Source organism: Archocentrus centrarchus, chromosome 23 (assembly GCF_007364275.1).
Source record: "Archocentrus centrarchus isolate MPI-CPG fArcCen1 chromosome 23, fArcCen1, whole genome shotgun sequence".
NCBI classification, from domain to species: Eukaryota; Metazoa; Chordata; class Actinopteri; order Cichliformes; family Cichlidae; genus Archocentrus; species Archocentrus centrarchus.
The window spans coordinates 16,212,807-16,231,933 of NC_044368.1; the positions used below are offsets into that span (position 1 = coordinate 16,212,807).

At 42.2% G+C, this 19,127-nt stretch overlaps 1 protein-coding gene across 2 annotated transcripts in view; it reads right to left on the minus strand.

Annotated features, from left to right (window-relative positions):
* ahcyl2b (adenosylhomocysteinase like 2b) overlaps window positions 1–19,127 on the minus strand; it is a 51,111-nt gene that overhangs the window by 4,682 nt on the left and 27,302 nt on the right. For both annotated transcript variants that reach the window (XM_030719942.1, XM_030719943.1), the window contains exons 2-12: window positions 9,627–9,735; window positions 5,648–5,791; window positions 5,189–5,289; window positions 5,006–5,108; window positions 4,745–4,839; window positions 4,386–4,492; window positions 2,813–2,929; window positions 2,579–2,642; window positions 1,416–1,504; window positions 1,258–1,328; window positions 167–261 (exon numbers count right to left, since the gene is read on the minus strand). In XM_030719942.1, the coding sequence (XP_030575802.1) occupies window positions 167–261; window positions 1,258–1,328; window positions 1,416–1,504; window positions 2,579–2,642; window positions 2,813–2,929; window positions 4,386–4,492; window positions 4,745–4,839; window positions 5,006–5,108; window positions 5,189–5,289; window positions 5,648–5,791; window positions 9,627–9,735 (1,095 nt within the window). The remainder of the gene's footprint in view (window positions 1–166; window positions 262–1,257; window positions 1,329–1,415; window positions 1,505–2,578; window positions 2,643–2,812; window positions 2,930–4,385; window positions 4,493–4,744; window positions 4,840–5,005; window positions 5,109–5,188; window positions 5,290–5,647; window positions 5,792–9,626; window positions 9,736–19,127) is intronic.

The window sequence follows — 19,127 nt, forward strand, 5'->3', positions numbered from 1 at the left end:
GGTTTCTATATCCCGTCTTTTACAGCCTGCGTTGGGCTGTCCCATCTTCCAAAATAATAACTTGGTTTTAAACAGAGGTTTGACTTGTGCCGCTTTAATGTGCCTGAATTTGATGAGATAAATACAAAATCCCTGCATTTAGACCTCGTGCAAGCTGGCAACTGACCACATCGATCTCAGTGTTCGAGTGTCCCATGTTGCAGACGATGCAGCCGTTCTTCATGCGGTCGAGGTTCTCTCTCACCACCACGTTCTTGTTTCCTGATGACGGGAGAGAGGGCGAGGACACAAAGAACAGAAAGAAACCATGAGTACCATGGTGAAAAGGGACTGAATATGTTTTCAGAAATCTATGAAATTTGTGGGGGGGGGGGCAAGGCTCGTCCTTATCGTACATGATTTAACTGCTTATCTCACAAGTTGAACAAAGTTAATCAGGGAATATAATTTAGTCCAGCATCTCATTTGTCTGCGTAGACCAATTTAAAACTACTTGTTTTCACCTTTTCAAAATGAGCTAAATTTAAAAATTATTAAATAAAAGTCACAGAGGTGAATAAAAAAAAATAAAAAAGACTGCAATGTGTGATAAGGACAGTACAGTAATCCCTCGCTTCTTCGCGGTTCATGGACTTGCTGTTTCGTGGGTTTTCAATCAATATTAGTGTAAAATATTTATTGCTGTATTTTTGCTGTTTCACGGGATTTTGCGGTACTCATTCTTCACATGCGTAGTACATGTTGTACTGCAGTGTATATATTTGGTGTATAAGTGTGTGGGGAGGGTTTATAAAAATTTAAAATAGTGTATAACTACTAAAATAATGTATCAGTATTAAAATAAATATAGCGTCCCTACTTTGTGGATTTTCACTTATCGCGGGTGGTCCTGGAACGTTAACACCCTCGATAAGTGAGGGATTACTGTAATTATGATAGCATGTTTGGACATAATGGTTTACTTTATTTTACAACACACTTGAATTTTATTGAGGCCATGAATTCTTTTATTATCTTCAGACAACCCTCTGCTCCATGCCTGCCAGCAGCACCAACTAATAAAGCTGAGAAACAAGTAATTCTCTTCTTCAAGAGTTTGACTTGCTGGCTGCTGAACTAAGACCTTTATTAGTACCTGCTGCAAACTGATTACAATGATTTAGTATCTGTTTAGTCCCTCTGGATAAGTGATAACAGAATACTTGTAGCTGGACTGCATTTTTTTTCTTGTCAGAGAGGGTCAGAGGCTGAACCAACCTGTGCAGGTAATGACGATGTCCACCTGTCTGATGACTTCGTTGAGTTTCACCAGCCTGAAGCCATCCATGCTACAGTTGGTTAAAAAAAGTGTGTAAGACTAATGTGGTGTCAGTACCAACACAGAAAACAAGAGAGCCAGAAAAGCAGAGTCTCACCAGGCCTGCAAGGCACAGATGGGGTCGATCTCTGTGACGTAAACGATGGAGCCCATTGCTTTGAGCGCGGCGCAGCAGCCTTTTCCAACCTGAAGATGAAAACATACAAGTACGGTTAACGCACGTCTCTCAAAGGACACAAGTCATATCACATGCAGAAAATGTCCATGATTATATCAGTGTGCACTCCCATAAGCGCACACCATCATCCTGTTTATTTATGCCAGAAAAAGAATTGGAACAATGTGTTTCTTAATCACACGGTTGCACAACGATGGTGGGCTCATCTGCCCTCAGGAATGATATGGAAGCACCAGGGATCAAACTGCCCACCCTCCGCTGCTGCTGCTGTCCATTTGGTATGCCTCAATAGTAGCATAAGTACATGAAATGTAGCAAAAATACCAGGATGTCCTACTGCACTGAGTCATATTTCTCAGTATGCAGGCCACGATTTGACCCCAAATTCTCTGAAGAGGACACATTACATGTGTCACGACAGAGTACAAACAGGATTTAACTTTGGTTCCATTCTAAACCTCATGCATTTTAATTTGACTTCAATTTTTTTGCTACACACTCATACAGGAGCAAACGGGTCAAAGGGCTATGCTATGATGAAGTATGCCCCAGGTTAAGGCCGGCTGCAGCACACAGTGTTTATTTGCTATTCATACTGCCTCTGCTCACTGTAAATACCAGATCCTTATTTATTTTATTTATATTTCTTATTTTCTATCTTTTATTATTTATTATTTCAGCACCTGGATGATGGCTCCGGCAAAATTTCATTGTATTGTGCAATGACAATAAATACTGTCCACCTTTTAAAAAGGTTTAAAGAAGTACTTAAAAAATAAATTAAATTAACAGCAGCTATTCTCTGCTACCATCACATGGATGTTCTAGTAGCACAAAACTCTCCAGTGGCTTGTTCTGTATTAATCAAGTTCAAGGCAGTCTTTTACAAACTTAATTGCCACAGCCTCTGAGAAATCCCTGTCCTTACTTAGAGGTCTTAAAAGGATGAAAACAATTATCTTACATGTCTTACTAATCTAGATCTGTTCACGTGCACGAGTCAACTTGCAGGAGAGAGAAGACTTCAGTATTTTTATTGCTTTGTGACCAAGTAATGTGCATGAGGGGGACGTTGGCCTTACCTCTCCATATCCACACACCACCACCTGTTTGCCTCCAAACATGACATCAGTGGTCCTCTTCAGGCTAAGGACAGAAACACTGTTATAACACACAGGCAGCCTAATATTTATTCAGGCTGTTTGGAGCAGAGTGGAGGTGGGTGTACTCACCTTGCAACACTGCATGTTATTAAAAACAACAAGCTCGGCCTGTTTTATAATCCCTAATAAGGTTAAACAGAGACTGTTTCATACCCATCTAAGATGGATTCTCTGCAGCAGTACAGGTTGTCAAACTTCTGCTTGGTGACTGAGTCGTTGACATTCATGGCTGGAACGCACAGCTTCCCGGCCTTGGACAGTTGATATAACCTGCACACATGCACAAAAAACAAACAAACAAGACAAACAAACTTAAAATTAACATTAGAAAAACAATAAAATATTTTTCTCTATTCAGTGACTGGAAGAAATTTGATACAAGTTAAGTGATCCTGACAAACGTGATGCTTATCTAAAAAAAAAAAAGATTGGTTCTATTTAGTTTTTACTGATGTCTATTTGTGTAAATCAAATTAAAAATTTGACTTTTAAATCACAAGTTTGCAACCATGCTGCAACTGTACAGCGGAGAACATTTTCACCACTAGATGGTGATGTTGGCACACCAGAAATTGTGCAAAGGTGCACTTCTTCAATGAGAAGTAAATATACACACAAACCAGGAATTTTTCATTCATCTGAAAGAAGATATTTGTACTGAAACACACACTCGGCCTCCCATCAGCGCTCAATCACCAGCTTGACCCTGAAATTCAGTGACATGCATCGCTAAGACGACAACACTAATAAACGGGCTAGCCGAAAAGAGAAATGTTCCAGCCTCATGCAGCATGAATGCGTCCTTCCCATAGTTGCAATCACAAAAAAAGATCAGCACTAAAACGCGATCATACAAATGACATACAAAACCCCAGCATGCCAAAGCAGTGAGAGCTGGTTGTTTAGACTGTCATTTTATTTTTATGGGAGAAGGCGAGAGCCGCCTGCAGACACCAGCCTTTCACCAGTGGAGCCGGAGCCAGAACCCGGCTGCTGGCACAGAGGAGCCCACTGACAGACGGGAAGTCTTGGTCTGTGTCAGTGAACAAAGCAGCAAGTGGGCTTCTTGCACGACATTCTCCCGTGGAAACAAGAGCTTGGATTGAAAACCTCCAAACTCATCAATTCCTTTTATTCATGTTATTTTTGTTCTACCATCTTTCCTAAACAGGGTGTTTGCACACACAGGCCCAACTCTGAAAACCTCTGTAGGACTAATTCCCTCCCCCCTTTCATAGAAGATTGATCCAGAATCAATAAGGGAAACTGATGAAGAACAACACCTCTATAAATGACATTGGAATCATTCGAATCACATACATTTCACTATCTTTTCTCAGTAACAGGGAGGAGTGGAGAGTTTGTCAACTGCTGTCTCTCAGCACCCCCTCTCCAGCTTGCAGAGCAGGTGCTGTTGCACAAAAACCACCTGCTGGAAAATTAATTAATTAATTATTAATTAAGCTGGGCTTAAAAAAAAATTCTCTGAATCTACCTATGAAAATGAGCAGAGACTCAGACTCATGGGTTGCTCCTGGTTGGCTTAAATATTGTTTTGTGGCTTGGTCAGAACCATTTTGCACCCCCCCCCATCTGATTTTATTTCAGAGCACATACAGAACGAACAACCAGCGGACCCTGAAGAGATAATCTGCTGAACTTTACAAGTGTACTGAATTAGAATGGATGAATCAACCTTTACAACAAAAAAGACACCACGTCCTACCTGTGCACGCCGGTAACACTCTCCTCTACTATGCCCTTGATTTTCTTGAACATGCTGGGATATTTTTTATAAATCCAGTGAGTCAGGTCACCACCGTCATCCAAGATCTGACAAGAAATCAGAGAGAAAGGTTAAGTTTCATGGTCCTTTCAGTCCAGTATTTTTTCCTTCATATTCAAACAGAAAAAAACATCTGATACAATGAATGCTCCTTTCTTCATTTCTATCCACAGTGGCAGCTGACCATCATGTAAAAATATAAAACTTACTAAATGTCTTCTATGTTTTATGATGTAAAAACACAGGGGAAACTTTTCTCATGCTGTAATAAGCCTTATTTAGATATGTAGGTGAGCTACCATGTTGGGTTGCCAGCCTTCCACATTGACACAGCGGTCGATGCACCACCAGAAGTCGTCCTCTGATTCACCCTTCCACGCAAATACACTGAAACCTACAACGAAAGGAAGCATTGCATACATATTACAGAGAATGTGTGTGAATAACAATAATAGATCTGAGCACAATGTGAAAGGCAGTGAATTCATATTTTAAGAGGGGGGGGGGGGGGGGGGGGGGGGGGGGTCAGGCATCACACACACAGGAACGCTGAGCCTCACCTCCCTCTGCCAGGGCAGCTGCCACTTCATTCTGGGTGGAGTAGATGTTGCATGCTGCCCATCTGCACTGAGCCCCCAAAGCTGACAGAGTCTCCATCAGCACCTGGGGAGAAGGGGAGGGTGTCAGGTTGGACTTTTTGTCGTAGTTAAAGAAAATCAGTGTTTTGCACTCCTACTGCTTACAGCAGTCTGGGCAGTGATGTGGGTGCAGCCCACAATCTTGGCACCAGCGAGGGGTTTTTCCCCCTGGGCTCGCTTCCTCAGAGCCATCAGCGCTGGCATCTCTGAAAGAAAAAGGAAACACACACATATACAAACACACATAAGTGGATATACAGGATTGATCTGGATGGTTAAGGAATTCCCATCATTTAATCCTTCTAATACTTAAACTAATCCATCGACTCATGCAGTAGAGTGAATGTGAGTGAGACTCTCGGCTTGGTAATTAGAGAATTATGTCAATGAAATATGTTGGGTTTGATTTTAAATGGTGGTCACAATAGTAGAGCGGAAATTAGCTCCAAATTTTCAGCTCAAATTTGCACCACATTTAAAACGAAACTTGGCAGCTCACTTACCTCCACCTCCCATAAATAACAAACCACTCCGTTCCCTGTTTTTAAAGCGACTGTGGTTTACCTTGCTCAGCAATCTCAATCTCTCTGCGTCCGAAGTCAGCCTGTTTGATGTTTTTGATGCAGAAGTCGCCGTTGCCCTTAGAGTTTTTCTGTTGTTTCTCTCGAGGAGACGTCTCATCGTCAGAACTGTCCGTGTATGACGCCGCTGCAAACAAACCACACACACACACACACACACACACACACACACACACACACACACACACACACACACACACACACACACACACACACACACACAGAGGCATTGTCAGCACATTAAAGCCTCACACAAATGTAAAATATTACTGGTGTAAAAAAATAATCCCACTTTAACACAAGGACAAGTTTTGTAAACATAATAATCCAGTGAATCCATGATCAGGTCATGAGCCGTGACCTCTGACTGAAGCAGAAAGTAAACACAGGATGTTTGTGGACATGAGTCTTTACACTTGGATATAAAAAGAAAACATGTTGGAGTAGTATCACTGGACCTGTCATATAAACACTCGTATGCACAGTATGGGTTTTGCACTGATGTTTGGTGTACAGGTGCACTCCTCAATGTATAGAAACCTCACTCCCACAACCAAATCAAGCACTTCTATAGGTGTGGACGGGAGAAAAAAAACAAAAAAAGGTTGGGAGAAAGCATGAGAAGATCCTGAATCCAATATTCTTTGAGTTTCAGAACATCGGTAGTAAATCAACAATGAATAATGAAAGCGTCGCCTGATGTCCGGGGGTAACACCCAAATCTGGGATTTAAAGACGAAGACGGTGATGTGTTTTTGGCTGTTGACATAAACATGATCAGCCTCAGAGAAGGCTGGAAGCAAAAGAAGGTCTCTGAAGCTTTTCACTCATGCACTGATGCTCTCTGAAGCCTCGCTGCTCACTCAGCGAGCACAGAAAAGATAGAGAGGGCACTTCCCCCATCCCAGGAGAGCAAGGCTTCATTGCAAAGCAGAAGGCTACTGTCCCAAAATTTTTCACCAGGCTTTGTTTAGGGGAAAAAACCTGCTAAAGGGGCATGAAGAGTATCTAAATCTGGCAACAAAGTTGCTAAATAAGCAACAAGATTAACTAAAGCAGGATGATACTGCAGTGTGATGGTTTATAATTCCACATTTAAAAAAAAAAAAAAAAAAAAAAAAGATACTGGGACAAAACCAGGTGAGGCGAAAGTGTTTTTCATGATGAAATTCTTCTCAGGAAACAAAATCAAAAATCAACTGGCTGAAAAATATCCAAACTATCACAAGTCAGTCTCCGAGGCCTCAGCCTGCCTTTACACTGACAATGAAGTTCAGATACATGTCAGATTACCTGTAACTGTAATTGTGTTGGTTCTGCTTTACAGACTAGGACCACCAGCCTTAAAAGAACCCTAATTAAACAATCCTAAACTAAAGTGCTTCAGGGGAAGCTGCATAACTGGTGTTCACTGCGGTCTCTGTACTGTGGGAACCATCAGAGAAATTAGAATCACTCTGGTGAGAGAATTATGAGGAAAGACAGGGAATCAGCAGAGACGGAAGAAGAGGAAAAAAAAAAAAGGGAACACAAGAATGCTGCACTGGAGTCTGAAACCATCCTCTGAAAAATGTCAGCGAGTTCACAGTGGGTGCTGTTAGGATGTTAACAGTGCGTGACAGAGACAGCTGTTGAATGAAATAAACGCAGACTAAGTGCACTCATCATTATCTCAATATCTAGGAGAAAAATACAGATTATTTTTCAGTGGTGATGTAAAAGCCTGAGGCAGGAGAGGGAGGTTCCGGGGGACTCCTGAGCTGGTTAGGAGGGGAGATAAAGCACTGTGCTAAATTTAAAGGGAAGTTAAAAGGAAGATAAATAAAAGATCCCAATCACACCTCAGAGAGATGTGTACAAGTGTGCCAATTCTGAGCTAGAAATGAAATTCAGAGCTGAATTAAAAAAATATATATTAATGTGAAAAATTCTGCTTAGGGTATTTTCTCTTATTTATGTCTCACGGAAACCTACAAGAAAGCAACACAATGTTATTTTAGGACCTCCTAAAACATGTAGCTGTCTGAAAATGTGCCTGTGGGAAGTCACAGAGCCAAAACACCTCATCTTCTCTCATTAAAAGTACTGATGCTGAGGGTTTTTATTTTATTTTATTTATTTATTTATTTTTTTTAATAGCACCCCTGACCTGAGGGATCCATTATGGACATGCACTAATACTGACTGACAGTCCACGTGTCCATCTGGCATCCATCTGTCTGTCCTAGCACTATCACACAAATTAATTCATGTTAAATGGTGTAATTTTAAAGTTATGTGGCCTGTGACTCTGACTGACACGCAGCAGGACATCAGTAGAGCTTGAGTCCAAGTGTCTCACGCAATACAGCATTTAAAAGCGACAGAGAGCTGAGAGGAAAAAGAAAGCCAGGGTTATAGTGACTGTTTCTTAAAGAACCTTTGCTCCCTGCCCCTTCTCATTTTTGTGATATTAGAACAGAGCAAGGTTAACCATTTCCAAACAGACAAGAGTGTTGCACCACACTAGTTAAACGAGTCATAAACAGAGTGAGCCTTTTTCAACAGCTCTTGCTTCACAGTAAGCATTGTTCTCTAGAGATGGAGCAGGTTTAAGAGGATCACTTTTGTCAACTAAAGGAATTGGTTTCCCCTTTGCCACACCCATCTACACTCCTGTCCATTACATCTTCCTTTCCACTGCTCCTTTTAGAGGTCACCACAGCTGATCATCTCCCTCCATCTCACCCCATCCCCTAGCATCCTCCTCTGGCACATCAACCCTCTGCATGTCCTTCTTTACTATATCCATGAATCTTCCCTGTAGTCTTCCTCTTCTTCTCCTGCCTGGCATCTACATCTTCACCTTCAATATCCATTGCACAATATATCCACTATCCCTCCTCTGCACATGTCCAAGCCATCTGAACCTTGCCTGTCTTACTTTGTCTCCAAACCACTCAAACCTCTCCCTTCTGGTGACTCCCAATGAAAATATTAGCATCAATGAAAATACATACGAAACCCTTTCACAACACCAGTTTCTGCAAATGTAAAAAACAAAGGAATCCATAATCTATAAACACAAACCAACTTGTGCTATAATACTGTAAAACTACATGTTTTAATTGCAGATACTAGTTCCCAACAAAAAACGCTTTCTGGATTACTGGCACATTTATCTGTACCAGCTTTCTAGTTAACCACCAATAGGGAAGCAATTTGGTTCTCCCATGCTATTTGGTTTCAGCCACACCCAGTACTTCTCAGCTCCCTTCCTTCCTTTCTGCTCCCATCTAGCAGACCGGCAGCTGGTAATCCTCTGACACAGGGCCCACAGTTTCACATAAATGCAGGGTCAGAGTGTGAGAAAGAGAGCCAGAGACACGAGGACAGAGGTGGCAGATAAGACCAGTCAACCATTCATACAAGTAGAATTCAATGGAAAATTTTCATATCCCGATACGCAGTGGACTACAGCGATTGAGCAAGACTGAGGCGTGAACACACGTATGGTGAAAAAGACACTGTGATGAAGCCTGTGCTATATGCTTAAATAAAGAGGATATTGTAATCAATTTATTTTGTGCTTTTAAGATTGTGCTTCCTTTTTGTAGATGTCTGCATGTGCAAAAAGGCTTGTATGGCCCTACTACTACTCTATTTTGTTTATTTTAGTGCATGAAATGCAGAAGGTATCAGCGTTTCTTCTACCACTGCCCTTCAACTTCCCAACAAGGCTGACTTTATTTAGTTTATTTAGCGTGAGAGCCTCAACTGTTTTACCAACATGCAAGTTTCTCTCCTCTGCTTTGTTTCATGAGAACACAAACAGAGAGAAGCAGAGCCAAGTATCTAAGGATAATGTTACTTGTGTTGATGACAACATGATGTATTACTTTGAGCACACAACCACCAAAAACAGTAACTCTTAAAAATCTGGATTTTTTTTTTTTAAAGCAAAATGCAATGTGCCTGTTTACCTGAGCTGTAGCTATCTGTGGAGGACTGGGAGATGGAGCGGGACAGAGAGCGCCGTCCGATCTTGGAGGGACGCTTGTTGAACTCCTGTTTCTGGTCTGCAAACTGGATCTGTTGGGAGGAAGAGCAGAGGAGGAAAGATCAGACACAGATATACCTTTATAATAGTTTGAATTGAGCTATGAAAAATGTTTTTATATTAAAACTAGTCACAAATAGGACTCAAATTAATTTACAAGCCAGGAAAAGAAAACTTTAGATGCATCTTTAATAAATTCAGGTTATTCTATGTTTGTGTTAGGATAGCATTTTCTTAATATGGAGCATAAGTGGAAAATGTTTTACAGATAAGAGAAGATCAATAGAATAGCTAAATAAGGTGGGCAATAAGCAGCGAGAGAATAAGTACACTGCAGCGTCTCAGGAGGGACACTAGCTTTGAGTTCACTCTGACTCTGAGAGATAAAAAGACACAATGAGGCTATTATCAGCCAGTGACAAGGCCACACATGGTGCACCAGCTCATTCTGGTTCTGTGAAAATGAGCAGGACGTGTTTGGCTCTTCGCTGATTTCAGGCCACTAAGCTGACCATGAGCCTCTCTTTCCCTTATGACATCAAAGCCAGTAACGTGGTGCACCATAATTCATCTAGTGACAATATTACAGCATATGAATGGCTGACTTATTCAGTCAATAAAAACTACACAACAAGAACAAAAGCTGCCTGTGTGTGTGTAGCAACTTCACATGCATTAAAACCTGTTTTTGTCAGGTTACTCCCACTAAGTGAGTAATCACTCTGTCCATAAATTCATTGAAAAGAAAGGCTTTTGCAGTGCCACACAGTTGCCTAATGGATGTGGAACAAAGCTTTAAAAGATTTAATTAAAAAAAAAAAAAAAGAAAAAGGCAGCTGAATGAGAATCACTTTGTGCACATATTCATATTTTAAAACCATTTTCCTCCTCACAAAAGGCCATCCTTGAGTATAATAAGCAAATATTTTCAGGTTCCTTTGTATATATATATATATATATATATGTGTGTGTGTGCACTTGTCAAATACCAGCAGGCTTTCTGTGTACTGACTTATTTATTCTCACAATGTGTGGAGACATTTCATGAGTAAATTTCATGAGAGCACGCTGTTGTCCACTCAAAAAAAAAAAAAAAAAAAAAAATAAATCACATCTACGATCCAAAATCATCAACAGTATAAACTTGTCCCACATTTTCAAATTTTGCTGTGTCTTGATTCAGTGACCTCCCAGCCCTTTACCCATGAGTCAGCCTGGAGAATGGACACCTTTATAAACAGGCACAGAAAGGCATATTAAACTTAACAGAGCAAAACTGCACATGCAGCTAGGCAAGGAAACATTTCCCGATATTTACATTGTTAAAACCCATCGCAAACCATTTGGTTACATCCCAACATTTTGGATATTAGCTGAATATTTCTGCTGCATCCAAGAACCGATATTCTCCAGATCACACTAATATCAAGGAATAACACTCAATAAGCTGGGTTAATCCACTTCTCATCCATTCTCCTTACCTTTTTCACACAATGATCACTGCTCTCCCCACTCTTTTCCTTCTTCAACATTGCCACATGTGTGTGTGGGTGGGATGAATTGCCAAGTACAGTGCGTGTTTGGTTCAAGGCCTTGCGCATTGAGGGGACATCTTTCAATGTGTGATCATGTCAGTGGCTGTACCTCTTGGCCTCTGCCTCTTTTCAGCCTCTCCTTTCCTGCAATCCAGCCCAAACTGGTCCACCCATGTGCCAACAAACACAATGCAATGAATTGTTTCCCCCTTCCTTTCATTTCTTCCCCTCCCTCTCTCCTACCTCTGTATTCTTGTTTAATTGTCAATTGTTCAAGCAGAGATTGGGATCCCTTAATCGCTGGTATCAAAACTAAGCTTTGCCCTTGCTGACACAAGATGTGTAGCCCATAAAGTAACATCACAAAACGAAGGAAAAGGTGATAGAAAGGAACTATAATAGTCCATCTGTACAGTACATCCTTATAAACTCCATCTAAAAGCTGTTGTGACAAAACCATTAATGTCACCCTCATGGTCGCAACTGAAGGAAAAACCAGGAGATGAAGTGTAAGAGTCATCTTTTGAGACCCGCTCATATCAGCACCAAAATTTAAGGTGATTCAAGTACTACGTAGTTTATATAACTGAAGTGAAGTCTGGATCATAGTGACAGACAAATCCAAAGCATTGCTGCAAAGTTAAAAATGGCAGTCATACAAGTTAGAAAAACAGAAAAAGATGACAAGGATTAAACTGATGTTCTTTGGAACATTAAATAAATAAATAAATTTGGAACATAAAAACACCACAAGCAGAACAGGTCGAAACTGCTGCTTTATGTTATTTACAAGGACAACATCCCTGACCTCATGCAACCTGTAATAGGGCTGCTGGTCTTTAACATTTATTGGATGGGAGGTTAAATGAGGGGCTTTAAGAGCTCAGAGTTGCACTGAAGGATTGAAGGTCATTTTTGGAGCTGGGGATAGAGGGCTTATTGGATGTTTTTTGGGACAAGATTACCACAGGGCACAAAGGAACAGGGGGTACTGCCAGAGAGACTGGCACAGTGGTTTGGTTATTCCTGTGTAAAATGAGAACAAGTGGATAGCATGAAGAGAATTACTTTTAAAAAAAAAAAAAAAAGTCCATTCGTTTCTGATTTGTATTCTTTAGCTAATCTTTCAAAAGGAGAAACAGAATTGCCAGAATTTTTATTACCAACATATAGGGTAAGCACAGTATGAAAAGCCATTAAATCTCAGATCAGTAAAACTCTTTTCCATTAAACTTGCGGCGTATGAATGTGAATCTGTGGGATTCATTCCTTAATGCACACCACAGTCACTTTTCCATTAAAGCCACACAGTCTTATTAGGTTGGACCCAGTAATATTTATGCATCGTTTCTACCACATAATACCATAAAAGTCTGCATGCACTGCATTACACAAATTACAATTGTGCATGCATCTTAAGTTAATCAGCTCACTAAAAAAACAAAAAAACAGATCTATATTAACATTTTATCTCACCATCTAATATGCAATAAGGTTAAAACCTACATCTATGATCTCTTTTTGCAATCATATCTCTCACCCACTCACACACACGGCTGCCAGGACCATTAAATAAAAAGTGACTTACATGTGAATGACAAGGCCATTTATAGGCTGATTGGGTTAGCAGTGCTACATATCTCATCTGTGAAAAAGGTTTAAATCTGCATTTCAGCTTGTGGCAATAAGACTTTGCAAATAAATTCAAGGTAATGAATGAGCCGGTGCTCATCCGCTTACAATAACCCATCAGCCAAATTCTGGTCAGCTGTTGCTGCAGCTTACTGCCCTGCATGAGTGGTAATTCTGAAAGAAATCTGTGCTATTATGAGAGAGGATATTCTGGTTAGATTTGGAAAAAAAATTACGACAGAATTATTAATCAAACCTGATAGCACTGACTTTATAGTAACCTGACATGACAGTTGCCAACAGGTTCATTTCATCTCAAATCATCCCATTTTTAGGACGTTTCCTACTCGACCATCTACAATTTGCATATACATATTAAGGTTCAAAGTTTTGGGCATAAAATGATGGTTGTGAAATTTTAGCTTTATATAACAAATACTTTTCAAGATAAACATTTTGAAAAAAGGGGCAATGTTTGAACATGAATATCTCAAAAACTATTGCCATTCAAATAAATCGGTGAGTGTGTCCAAATGTTTTGACTGGTACTGTATATATGTCCAAACTTTGGACCATAAAACTTGTAGGCAAATTGGGGATGGTCAAGTTGAAGGCCCACGTTGATTTGAGATGGCACTGACCCAAGAGAGACTTTCTAACTGAAAGCGGTGAGAACAGCGGATGGAGTCAACAACACTTTGCACCTGCGCTCATACAATAGTGCTACTTGGGAATGGCTCTACAAGTCCCAACACCACATATAAAACAAATTTTCCTAAACACTGGTAGGCAGCTGTTTTGGAAAGGAAAAACAAAAAACAAACATTGTGTAGATGTCATTCAATCTGTTCAATACCTGGAGAAGAGGTGTGTGCAGAAAGACTATTGTATGTATGGCTTGGGGGCTGGGGTCTGGGGCCCCGGCACTGGGGCCGCGCCGGCTCCCGGTGGGCCCCCCCTGGCGCGGGGGGGGCCTCTGCTGTCCCGGCCGCGCCGCCGGGTGGGGTGGGTTGGCCTGACGTCGGGATGTCCGGTCTACGCTTTTGGGGCCCTGGGGTGCCTGCATTGCGGGGGGGTGGGGTGGGGGATGGGGCCGCAGTGGGGTGGTTGGGGGGGACTGGGCACTGCATTTCCATGCCCAGGCCAGTATGTCCTGTCGCCTGTTTGTGTCTATTGTTGAGTGAATGGGCATCTAGGAGGAGCGGGCCGCCCTCTGCGGTGGGGGCAGGGGCGCCAACCTCGGGTGCTGCAGTGCTCCGGGATGCTGTCACCGCGGCCCTGGGCTCACCTCCCCCTGCCCTGTGCTGGGGTGTGGGAGGTCGGGGTGCCTATTGAGCCAGCGGACAGCTGGCTCTCTTCTTCCAGGATTTTTCCTGGTCATATGCCCCCCCCCCCCCTCCCCCTCCCCATACACAAACACACACACACACACACACAGAATACACATCACTCACAGATGTAGGATGGAGAGGCCACGTGGAGAGCTGCACCACCACTTGCCTCTCCGTTTTAATTGCACTTTAGTCATTATAACTCACAACACATACACACTTACACCCTGATACACATAGGACCTTTGGGGCAGGCATGTTACTCAGAGGTTGATGAGATGGGCCGCTGAGGTGGCCCCACTCGGATCCTCGTCACTGTCTGTCTCCAAATTTTATTTGCACTTTAGACATGGAGGGTTTTGGGGGGGCAGTGTGGGCAAGTGCTGACGACCAACAGTTGGCGCTTGTGGCATAACTGTCCCCTCAATTTTAACTGCACCCTATACACCTCATTCACTCACAAACATTAACACATAGACCTACAAGTTGGGGAGGAGGAGGGGTGGATGGGTCATCTTACACCCCGATTTCTTGCGTCTCGCCTGGGGTAGGGGTCGGGTGGTTCCTTGGGGACCGGGCTGGTGGCGTCCTGGGGTCGCTGTTGGCCCTGGGGTGGTTTCCACTTGCCCCGCCTTCAGAGGGTGGGTAGCTATGGATGAATGTGTGTCTTTGTGTATTTGTCACCGTCTCCGTGAGTATGGGTGGGTGAGTGAATGTGTATGTATGGCATATCTGTGTGTGGGTAAGTATGTATGGGCATGTATGAGTATCTGTGTATAAATGTGTACACGGGTGTCTGGGTGTGTTTGTATGTATGGCTGGACCTGGGTCTGGGCCTTGTGCCTTGCCTCCTGGCCGCTCCTTGCTGGTTGCCTCCTCCCCCCTACCCCCCTGGGATGGGGGTGCCTCGGGGTTCCTGGGTGGGGCTGGGTGTTCTGGCGTGGGTGCTGGCCTGCCCCTCTTGGGGGTGCGGTGCGGGGCTGCGTTGGCTTCTTCGGCGTGGGGGGGGGCTCTGTGGAGGGTCGGGCGGTCCTTGGGTGCCGTGGGCCCGGGAGCCCTGCCGCCGGCCAGTGCAGGGGGCTGGCCGCTGGGGGGGGGCTGGCTTCTCATCGCCTTGGGTTCCCTGGAGCCCTCGCTCCTCGACTGGGGGGGCTCCGTCTGAGACCACCCTCTCCCGTCTGCTGGGGTAGGTATGCGGTTGTCTTTGGACTGAGTGGCCGGGGGTCTTCCTGGCTCTTGGTGGGCTGCTGGTGGCCTGGGGTTCCGGGGGCTTTCCGTACCTGCCTCTGGCTTCTGATGGGTGGAGCTGCAGCGTTTTGCCCTCATTGGTAAGTACGTTCCATGACACAGACACAAACATGACACAGACACAAACGCCCACTCAGTCACAACTCAACAAAATTGTTGGTGTGCGTAACATGCTTTGTTAGTTTTGTTTTTCACACACAAATTTATTTTTGCAAGTATTGATAGTATTTTTTTATATGTTAAAGTGATGAAGTATCTGATTAATAGACTTGTGCTCTTTCCCCTTTTTTTTTTTTTTTTTTTTTTTTTTTTTTGCTCCCTTTCTCTCTCCCTTTTTCTTCTCTTTATTTTCCTCTTCTTCAGCCTGTCAGCTCTGGCTGTTACATAGTATGTGGAAAAATAACTCAGATAAATAAAATAAAGGGTTAAAACATCAACAAGAAGAGCCTATTGAGAACCTATAGAGCTCATCTTGAAATAGCAAATATGTTTGGCACAACAACGCATTCAGATCACAGTTCTGCTTGCAAGATCTACCAGACATGACAGGCTAAAAAAAAAAAAAAAAAAAAAAAGAAAAAAAAAAAAAGAAAGACTATTGTGACATTCAAGATCCTCTGCATGTTTGTAGGTTGCAACACAGAGCCATGAACGTGTGGAGTTTGTGTTGTGGTGTGGATTGTATGCAGGTAATAAAATTACTCCTCAAGACAAAGACTGAACTGCCTTAAGCAACAATGCTCATCTCTTGGGTTTCCCCTCTGTGACATTCCTGATAATCCACGTTTTGTCCATCTCTCATACCCTGCTGGAACTCTTTTACATAACGGATACAGATTGATTGGGTAGCTAATGATGTATGAATAATAAATGTTCAATACTCAATACTGGGACACGTGGAACACATCTGTGTGTCCGGCAGTGACCACAATCCACCAATACTACCACAGAAGAAAGGGGGTGAGGAGCACTTGGTTCATACTTGTTTTCAAGCTAGCCATCCTTCATAGATGCATGTGCTCAATGATGAGAAGAGCTCCATTTACAGCCCCGTGCTCCTCTGTCACAGTCGCCGTTCAGTGGAGTATTTCAATTCAGTATAAAGATCCTATAGAGCTTGTTTTATACTCGTCCTGGAGGACAAATATAAAACTAATCTTTCTAGTTGTTTTGTAGAGTAGGGTTGGAGTGGAGGCCTAAGCTTAACTCCTAATAATCTATAACCCCTTAACTCTAAATGGAAGCCCTAAAGTGCTTTGATGCATCCGTGCTAGAGTACATCTGAGATCAAACACGCAGGCTTTGTGCCCCATCTGTTTATGTAAGTCATATAGTGATACCCACAATGATACCATAAATACCACAACATCTAAATCCTGGCTCCTGCCACATTCAGCTGGGCTCTGCAGCCCTCCGGAAATGACAGACTTGTTTGAAATTTGTGGTGAGACGACATGTTTTAGAACTGGGTGGTGGGGGATCTTCAGTTGAACAGTCAACAAACTAGCTGAGTGCCGAGGGAATTGTGGTGCAGGGCAAAGAGAACGTCTAGGCTGGTCTAGTGAACAAACAGAAACCCCCTCTGGGTGAGAGAAAAGGAAAACAGGCGCAGATGCAGCATCAAATGTGACAAGATATGATACTGTTATGGTTTCCCCACAAACACCGTGGAGGCATTTCATCCTGCTGGACTGTCTTCATCAGAAATTCTGTTTTATAAGATCAAACTTTTCCTTTTTTTTTTTTTTTTTTTAAAAGAGGGAAAGTGACTTTTTACAAATGTGTTCTATTATTAATTACAGATGTGAAGATGGAAATATTTTGCATTCATAAACACAATTTTAAAAAATGCCTTCAAGTGTTTGTCATGTTTTTGCATACAAATATACTGTCCTTCAAAAGGTCTATTATACATCAATGCACATGTCTTACACCTGCTTTGGATTATGACTACTAATAAGAGGATTTATAGCCATTTAAGTTGGTAGTTTTAGTAAACATTTAACTGCTTCATCTTCTTTTGGCACCACAGTGGATCTCTGTCTCACCCTATGCGTAGCATCCTTCTCTGTCACACCAACTCTGCACGACCTCCTTCACTACATCCACAAATCTGTGTTCTTCCTCTTCTCCTCCTGCCTGGCAGCTCCATCTTCAACATCCTTTGTCCAACATATCTGCTATCCATCCTCTGCACATGTCCAAACCATCTCAACTTTGCCTCTCTAACTTTGCCTCCAAACTGCTCAGCCTGAGCTGTCTCTCTGATATCCTCGTTTCCAATCCCGTCCATCCTGGTCACTCCCAATCAAACTCTACAACACTGTCACCTCCACTGTCTCCAAACCATACATCACAGCAGGTCTCACTATCATCTTGTAAACCTTTCCTTTCACTCTTGCTGCTGTCTGCTGAAAATCACCCCTGACACTCATCTCCACCCATTCCACCCTGCATGCACTCTTCTTCACCTCTCTTATGCGCTGTCCATTGCTTTGGATGCTTGGATGACCCCATGTATTTAAACTCCTCCACCTTTGCTAACCCTTGTAGCTTTTGCTGTTACTTTAATGATTCATTTGGAAAAGATTTTATCTTTAAGAGACCTATAATGTTAATGTTAATAAGGTCTTATTCTCTGACTCTACTAGAGTAGCTTTGCATGATTCACAGTTAAAAATAATTATCCATTTGGGCCTTGAAGCAGTTTTCAGTTCATCCACTATCTGAAACAAGCCATTTTAGCTCCTCTCTTGTTAAGCAGGTGTTCTTCTGATTGGCTGCCCCTTCTGCACATAAGGTCTGATCAGCTGGGGTTTTTGTGTTTGGGAGAAAAAAAAAATATATATATATATATATATAATCATGCTCACTGTAGTCCAAAGTGCACCAGTATTTTCAGCTCTAGCAGCAGGAGAAAATAAAAACAGTTTTTGCATGCCTACTTTTAACCAGTTTGGTTGTTTTTTGGTATGAAAACTGTAAAAGCTAAGAAACAACAATACAAAGTATAGTCTAAACTTTCACATGTAGTGTGACAGCCATGATATTGTTCCTAGATTGTCTGTTCTGCTCCACGGTTTTTAGACCCAGAGGGATAAACAGTCTGCATTTTAAGCTAAACTTTAATATGACTTCCAGTTCCTAATCCTGAAAGATAAAACATTTCGCTCTGCCTGTAACCTCCGTAGCCTGACTATGATGCAGGCGGAATACCATTAGCTGTGGACACTGCAGAAAAAGCAAAGCAATGGCTGAGGATTTAGTTTTGTGTTTGAACCTTGAAGAGGTGCACAGCATTTGGTAATAATTTCAGGTCTACCTAAAAAAACAAAACATAAATAAGCCAATCAGTGACTGTGTGCAAACCAAATTTAGCCAAAAGCTGAGTGGCTGGTAAAGACATCAGTCTCTTATTCGTTTTTTTGGTAATACATTTCTGCACAGAACAAGTGCAAAATGCCAGCTGCACTCAATAAGCCTTTGGCATGACCCCAAGCAGGAAAATATTTCATCCTCTAAAATTAATGTTTAGCCATTTCTGAGTCTTTGCAAGGAATTCTTCCTGAAACCTTTAAAGATTAGTTTGACATTCAGTCAAACACCAAACGCGTATGCCTCGAAGGAATGCTGAAAATCAGCAATGAGATGATGGAACAATGACTCTACAGAGTTTAA